The sequence below is a fragment of the Micropterus dolomieu genome, linkage group LG14, assembly GCF_021292245.1.
Source record: "Micropterus dolomieu isolate WLL.071019.BEF.003 ecotype Adirondacks linkage group LG14, ASM2129224v1, whole genome shotgun sequence".
NCBI lineage: Eukaryota > Metazoa > Chordata > Actinopteri > Centrarchiformes > Centrarchidae > Micropterus > Micropterus dolomieu.
Window position 1 is genome coordinate 25,513,330 of NC_060163.1, and position 8,191 is coordinate 25,521,520.

At 39.7% G+C, this 8,191-nt stretch overlaps 1 protein-coding gene across 1 annotated transcript in view; it reads right to left on the reverse strand.

The window, feature by feature from the left end:
- Positions 1-1,799: 1,799 nt before the first annotated feature.
- Positions 1,800-8,191, reverse strand: part of LOC123982746 (stonustoxin subunit beta-like) — an 868,592-nt gene continuing 862,200 nt past the window's right edge. Inside the window, exons 2-4 of the mRNA XM_046068546.1 lie at positions 7,621-7,717; positions 3,984-5,378; positions 1,800-2,952 (exon numbers count right to left, since the gene is read on the reverse strand). Of these exons, the coding sequence (XP_045924502.1) occupies positions 2,399-2,952; positions 3,984-5,378; positions 7,621-7,708 (2,037 nt within the window). The 5' untranslated portion in view covers positions 7,709-7,717 and the 3' untranslated portion in view covers positions 1,800-2,398. The remainder of the gene's footprint in view (positions 2,953-3,983; positions 5,379-7,620; positions 7,718-8,191) is intronic.

Here is an 8,191-nt window from a genome sequence, read left to right on the forward strand (position 1 = left end):
ATACGAAAAATCAATAAATCAACTAAAATAGTTAACAACGCATTGGTCTCTGATCAGTCTGCCATTGACATTATCGGGAAATATTGCCAGATTATCCCAGTCCATCTCCAAGGCCACTTTAGGAGCCCTTTCCTTCCTGAGACAGGCAATGTTGTGAAGGACAGCGCATGCAACATGATGTCACAGGTCCTGTCTAGGGTGATCTTCAGGTGGTGAAGGCACTGGAAACGGAACTTAAGAAGGCCAAATGCCATTTCTATTCGGGTCCTTGTTCTAGCATGGGGAAGATTATATGTGGGGGGGTTTGTCAGGAGTCATAGACTTTGCCAGGCCACTTTACCTCAATATTGCTAAAGATGCAGTCAGCATCACAGATCATCTGAAGCACTAAGATGTGTTAAGTTCTTAATGCACATATTTATGTAGCAAACAGTAGACCTAACCATTTTCTATTCACAAAATCACCTTCATTTGCCCCAGAGGGGCGTTTGATCCTGTGTGCAGTCCAGTGCACCAATAACATTAGGGAATCGTGTATCAACAAAAACAAAGAAAAGTACTCCACCTGTTCTAAAGTTTCTTTTGTAATGCGTAGCCCAATAAGAAAAATAAAAAATAAAATCTGTGAAACTCTGTGCGGTGCTGAATTTTGGGATTCAGCAGTCTCCCCAGAAAAGCGCTAACGCTCATGCAGGTACTTGTCGGGAAAAGCTAATGGGTTGAACCTGTATAGAAATATTCTTTCCTGTTGAAAAGCCCTTCTCAATATAAGTGCTTCATCATCTACGATGTTATCCAAAAATGGGCATGCCATGGTAAAGGAAGAAACACATATTTATAGAGCAGTTTGTTAAAGCCTGACTTCATAGACAACACCTTTGCTTCTTTATCAGCCATTTCTCTAATTCCCTCAACACATACGAAAATAACCTATAGGCTATTTCGCAAGGTGCCTATGCACAATAATCACATCACAGGACGTGCAATGTCCAGCAAGTCAAATTAACACCAACTTTTTTGCTGCTTGATACAAAAGGAAAACTTGCACCATTCTCATTTTCCATGACTAATCTACAAGAGAAGTCTGTCTGGTGGAACATCATTTACTCCAATTTAAGGGTTCTTGGATATACACAGTTTGTTGTTAGTGAGTGACACAGCAAACAATCACAATACTGTTCTTTATCAGTTTCTCAAACAACCAAAGCAGGCTCCAGCTCCTTTAGTTGCTGACTTAAAAATAAGTGAGGTTGCAAAAAGAAAAGCACCTTTTGTCAACCACTCAGGGGGCTAGTGTATAGCTGCTCTTTTTTATATTTATCATTTTGTTTAAAATATGTTTACTGCATTCAATCTCAAGAGAGGATAGTTTGCACTCAAATAACATTTTCAGCTTATTTAGTTGTATTTTCTATGCATTTCTTCCCTACAAAATCACCTCAATAACTCTCGGATGCGTAATTCTTTTCAAATAGAGCAACTGAAGTCATCTGGTGAACATTCCTGTATTATTTCATAATATATATCACAAAAAAGATAAGAAAATATTACAATGTCAGTTTTTCCAATATCACGCAGCCCTATTTTAAACAGACTGTTTATAGTCTAAACTGATAAAATTCAGATTTCCAGCACTGTCGACCTGATGGGTAAAGTGAGACAGGAGACTATAAAAACAAATCATGGCAACGAGTCAATGAATCACAATTCCACAACAGTGAATATTTCTCAATAGATTTTATTTATAACTTGAGGAAATACTGTATATATCTATCTAACATTGTCATTGTTTGTGAAAAGATAAGTGAAATAAAAAATAAAATATTAAGGAAAACTGTGTCCTGAAGTACTTTGCATCTGCAGATAGACCTACTTGGAAATAGTCTGCCATTGCCAGGTTTTTACCCACAGCCTACTTTGGTGGTGATGGAATAGTAGATAAGACGCGTGCCTTTGGTGTGAGAGACCAGGGTTCAACTCCCCACTGTGACACATCCACCAATGTGTCCCTGAGCAAGACAGAGGTGTGCGACCTCTGATAGCAATTGTAAGATAAAAGGATAGGATAAAAGTGTCAGCTATATGAATTAATGTAATGTACTTCCTGTGAATCAGACTACATACAGCTTGAAAAAAAATCTGACTAGGAAGGTAAAAGGTTGCCTTTATCCGGCTAACTCAAGCTACAAGAAGTAGCAGCAGAGAAAAAGTTGTAGTAACCATAATAATGATATTGATAAGACAAAAATATGGATGACAGGGAGATCTATATTTAGTGGAAGTGTTATATTGCATTGCTATATGTGACTAACATGATGGTGCTTCACAATAAAAACATATGAAAAAATACTTTTGTGGTCAAACCGCAGTGAACTTGAAGTGAATCATATGGTGCAGATTACAGACACAGGAACACGTAGTTGGGGTAATACCAAGTCCCAAAGCCTGGGTAAACTGGCTCAGAGAATTTGTTGTGGAAGGTGTGGAGGTGACTCAGTGTGTCAGCTGAGACATTATAGTAGGACAGAGTGCCAGCAGGCCAGTCCAGATACACTCCCAGTCGGCTGCAGCGAGTAGCAGGACCAGGGAGATACTGTGACTGACTATTATGCCATGCACAGAGAGTATCCCCTGGTGGGGACCCTGTGTGGTCTAAACTCCAGGACATAATATTGCGTCCAAGCCCACACTGGCCATAATTACCTTTCCTAAACAGGCCTTTGTAGGTAACACCAACAGCAACCCCTTGAACTGAGCCAGTACTCCACTCCACCTCCCAGTAGCAGCGCCCAGTCAGCCCCTCTCTGCACAGAACCTGACACACATAAGTATCAAATCTCTGCGGGAGGTCAGGATACCACTGCCACGCTCCATAAGCCGCCTTCTTGTTCCCCTCAGACAGAGTGAGGTAGCCGTTCGCTGTGTCTGGGTCCAGAGTGAGATCACAGGAATCTGATGGAGAGAACGAGACGCCATCATGGTTACCGTCCAGGTTCACAAGTTACATTAGTGGATTATTATGAACATATTTTAAAGGATAGACTCATATTTTGTAACATTCACTCACATGCTCATATGTTCTTAATATCAACAGTGGAGGAAAGACATAATGCCATTAATTTGGGAGACCTGGGTTCAATTCCCACTGCGACACGTCCACCAATGTATACCTGAGCAAGACTCTTAACCAGTAGTTGCTCCAGAGTAATTATTTCTTCAACACAGAGGTGTGCAACAATCAGCAATTGTAAGTTGTTTTGGATAAAAACGTCAGCTAAATGAATATATGTAAATGGAAAGTAACTATTCAAGAACTGTACTTCAGTACAAAGTTGAGATATTTTTCTTGACTATTATTATACTTTATACTGCTTCACTACAATTCAGATGGAAATATGGTACCTTTTACTGTATTTATTTAACAGATGAATATAAATACAACATACGATAAGCTTTGAAAATACAACACATTGTTAAAGATTAAACCTGTGGGCCTCTTCTATAAAATCTGTCTCTGTTGTGTTTCAGAGAAAAATTACAAATTTAATACAAATTTGATACAAATTTGTGTATCAGAATGTTTTACTTGAGATTTCTTTTTGAAGCGATTTCAATGTAGGAGATAACATAATGGACCCTGTGAGAAATAAAAGTTAGTTTCTGATGGAAACCTGATTGGCCATAATTTTTATTTTATTATTATAATTTTTTTTTTTACACAAATACAATATCACATAAGCTTCTTTTACAACACATTATTAAAGATTAAACCGGTGGGTCTTATATATAAAATCAATGGGTAGCTGTGTCTCTTTGTCATGTTTCAGATAAGTGCTACTTACTTTACTTGAGATTTTCAGTGCAAGACATTTTTCCAAAGATAAGCTCTAAATGGACTAAATGGACTAAAGTTACGGCCAATCAGGTTTCTGAAAGAGAGTCATTTGTTATTACTTGTTTAACAGTGAAAATAAATTACTTACACCAGATCAAATCTCTTCTGTCTGTGATTTTCTCCACAGGAGGGAGGGTGAAAAAGTCATCAGTGACCAGTTTGCCCTCCCTGTAATGGTAGATGGTTGCTCCTGTGTATTTCTTATTTGCAATGGCTGCTATGAGGAAACGGAATCGGCTGTTGTTCTTCAGTGTTTTTTCGATATTGCGGAAAAATCTGGCCTTTTCTCTCATTTTGGCAAAAACTTTGTCTGAGTAGTACCACGGCTCTTCATTGGTACTTTCTAACGAGGTGAAAACAAAGCACAGAGCATCCTCTACACTTAGAACCTCTCTGTCCAGCTCTGACTTATTGCGGATGATCTTTGTTCCCTCCATCTTTTCTACACAGGACCTGATGATGTTGATTTCTCTCTCTTTATGGTCCATCCACTTGGTTAGCTTCTCATGGCTGAACGGTGACTTGTCCCTGTCTTCAAAGACTTTTTCTAATTCGCTCTCGTCTTCTTTACCTTTACGGATGAAGGGAATTTTCTTCTCCATGGTCTGTCTGAGGTCAGATGCATAATAATGACACAGTTTCTGGAAACAGCTCAACTTTTCATTGATTTGTGGTAAATCTTTTACCACTGTGTCCTCTAGCAAATCGTTGCATCCTTTTTCCAGGTGATTCAGGTCCTCCAGAGCATCTTCAGCCTTTCTCACTAGTCCAACACTGATCTCTCTCATCAGCTCAGGAGCTCTGGAATACAATTTCTTCAGTGGCATCAGCCAGACCTTCAGTGGAACACCGTTCTCTCCCTTTTCTCCCAGCAGCTTTGGAAGTTGTATGTAGGTCTTCACTGCATCTACAAATGTTGTAGGGTTGCTTTCAAGAATGAAGTCTCCGTAGAATTTGCAGGAGAATTTCTCAGTCAGAGCTTTTTCTTCATCATTCAGCTTGATGTCAACTTTCCCCTCAATATTAAATGAGGGGATCTTCTTTATCACAGCTTCCATTTTGCCCTGGATGTTCTGAACGCTGCTGGCGTCTAATTTCTCACTGTCAAACACAAAGAAAGCGTTTGCTCCATAAAGGATGCCTGTGACTACATGAGTTGCAGAGCCCTTCCTAATAACATCTGTCTGTTTGGTTTTCATGGTTAAATGGTCAATCATTTTCAACTCCTTGAAGTGTGTGGTAGCTTTGTACTGACACGTCACTCTGCTCTGATTCTTGAATTTCTTCTTATCATTCAGATACTTGGCAGATCCTCCAACTGTAATCAGTCCACACATATAACTGACCTTCAGAGAAGCATCAACATCCAGCAGAGAGGACTTGGATCCAATGGAGTCAGATGTAGAAATTTCAAATGCACTGCTGTGCTGAGAGATTTCAACTGTGTTCTCTTTCAGAGTTTTATCATCCCACAAAGTCAAACCTACAGAAATTGGAAAACATCAGTCATCTGATAAAGCAGGGAAATCATTTTGTTAACAAAAAATTACACAGAGCTAATAATAAACATTTTGGTTTCTGCATGTTGCAGCTTCTTTTCATGTGACAACACTGAAGAAATGACACTTTGCTACAATGTAAAAAAAATAAATAAAAGGTAGCTTGAAGTGATTGAAGTGTGGGCTTGTGGTGTATAATATGTGCATTTGACGCATAACAGTTTGGAGAGCACTGTAGCAGCTGGATAGAGGATTAGTGACCTTTTAAGGGGAGAGCAGAGGTCAGTGGTTTTGTGGAGACTCAGACCCTTATATGGTGTCTAACAGATACTGTACCTAAACATGTCCTATATAAGCTATGTTTGATGTACAGAGAGACAGAGTGGCCATCGGGCTGGGTCACTCTCCAAGCTGCTGCAGAGCTTGTAATTGATGCTGAACTCCTTGATGTAATAAACTTTTATGATCAAGAACAGTGTCAAGCAGGTTTCCTCTCAACACATCATCGCAGCATTATTGTTCGGACACCACAGTCTCAACCAATTTTACTAAAAAAACACTTAACTCATCTTAAAAAATGAACAGCTTTATACCTTCTCCTCTCTTTCATTCCCTCTTATATACCACTTTCCTACTTTCTCTTGTTCAGTGAGAAATGTGAGCTCTGGCTAGGATTGGAGATATGAGATATTCTGGTTTTGAACTGCCCGTGGGAAGAATGTACATGTAAGAATCTGTACATTCTTGGTTAAAAGCCATGTGAAATCTCTCTTCCTCTGTGAATCTCACTCGACGACTCGACACACAATGCTTATCGGAATGCACAGATTTTATTGGCTGAGCAGCATCACATGAGACAATTGCAACACACGCAATTGGTCTGAGTGCAGCGTCATATTCAGAGGTCGTCTTTGGGAAATAGACATATGAGTGCACACTGCATCAAACTGTTCTGCATGGCTGTCATCCCAGAAAGAAGCCTCTTCTAAAAATGATGCACAAGAAAGCCTGCAAACAGTTTGCTGAAGACAAGCAGACTAAGGACATGGATTACTGGAACCATGTCCTGTGGTCTGATGATACTAAGATAAACTTATTCGGTTCAGATGGGGTCAAGCGTGTGTGGCGGCAACCAGGTGAGGAGGACAGAGACAAGTGTGTCTTGCCTACAGTCCAGCATGGTGGTGGGAGTGTCCTGGTCTAGGGCTGCATGACTGCTGCCGGCACTGTGGAGCTACAGTTCACTGAGGGAACCATGAACGCCAACATGTACTGTGACATACTGAAGCATGATCCCCTCCCCTCGGAGACCGGGCCGCAGGGCAGAGTTCCAACATGATAACGACCCCAAACACACCTCCGAGACGACCGCTGCCTCGCTATAGAAGCTGAGGGTAAAGGTGACGGACTGGCCGAGCATGTCTCCAGACCTGAACCCTACTGAGCATCTGTGGGGCTCCTCAAACTGAAGGTGGAGGAGCGCAAGGTCTCTAACATCCACCAGCTCCGTGATGTCGTCATGGAGGAGTGGAAGAGGACTCCAGTGGCAACCTGTGAAGCTCTGCTGAACTCAATGCCCAAGAGTGTTAAGGCAGAGCTGAATAATAACGGTGACCACTTAAAATATTGACACTTTGGGCCCAATTAGGACATTTTCCCTTAGGGGTGTCTCACTTCTGTTGCCAGTGTTTAGACATTAATGTCTGTGTGATGTGTTATTTTGAGAGTACAGCAAATTTACACTGTTATAGAAGCTGCACACTTACTACTTTACACTGGAGCAAAGTGTCATTTCTTTAGTGTTGTCACATGAAAAGATATACTCAAATATTTACAACAATGTGAGGGGAGTACACACTTTTGTGAGATTTGAAGCTGGATTCATTCTAGGGAATAAACCTAATTAATAAAAGAATTATAGGATTGCATTACAAGCAACAATTAGTAATAAAACTTCCTGTTGCGCCTGTAGACTTCAGATTAAAGGTGAGGATTTGAAAACTTTACATATTAAGATGCAGTAGTAGTTTAACAATCAGGATTGTTGTTAAAATGTAATCTCACAAATTCATTCTCTGCTGAAACCTCTGCTCTGAAGTTGGAGCCAGAGAGCACAGGAGGAGAGAGAAGGAGGCAAGACTGCACACACAATCAAAGATACACCAAATAGACCAAATGGTCTGAAATTCAGGCAAAATTATATTTGTTTAATATGTCAAGACTTACCTGTAATCAGTTGATCTTTCTGAGCATTGTAGAGCATTCCTAGGGTGAAAGGTCGACCCAGAGCAGCAACCTCATTGGTATCAGTCATTTCTTCAACCTGTTGACAAATGTCAAGTAAGTGACCACACAGCTTTCAGTACTTAATTACTTTAATACTTAATTATTGCCTAATTGTGAACAGGTTGTAACTAGGGCTGCAACTAATGATTATTAATTTATTATTTATTTATTTATTATTTATTTCAGTTGAAAAATCGGTTAATCATTTTTTCAGTTAATTAGACAACAATTATTTTTGTCACCCCCTAACTCTAAATCCTCAATTAAACCATTTAACTAATTAAATATGTTTCAAGTGAGTAACTGATATACTCCAACACAGACTAACTAGTAGGGGTGTGATGAGACACTTAAATACTATAGTTATAATGTTATTGTCACAAACTGGCTCAGGGAATGTGACAAAGGGAGTGAGAGGGAGTCTACGCAATATACTTACTTAAAACAAGTATATTATTGATAAACTAAAGTACACAAAACCAAGGAGGTGTGGAAATATCATTATTGTAAG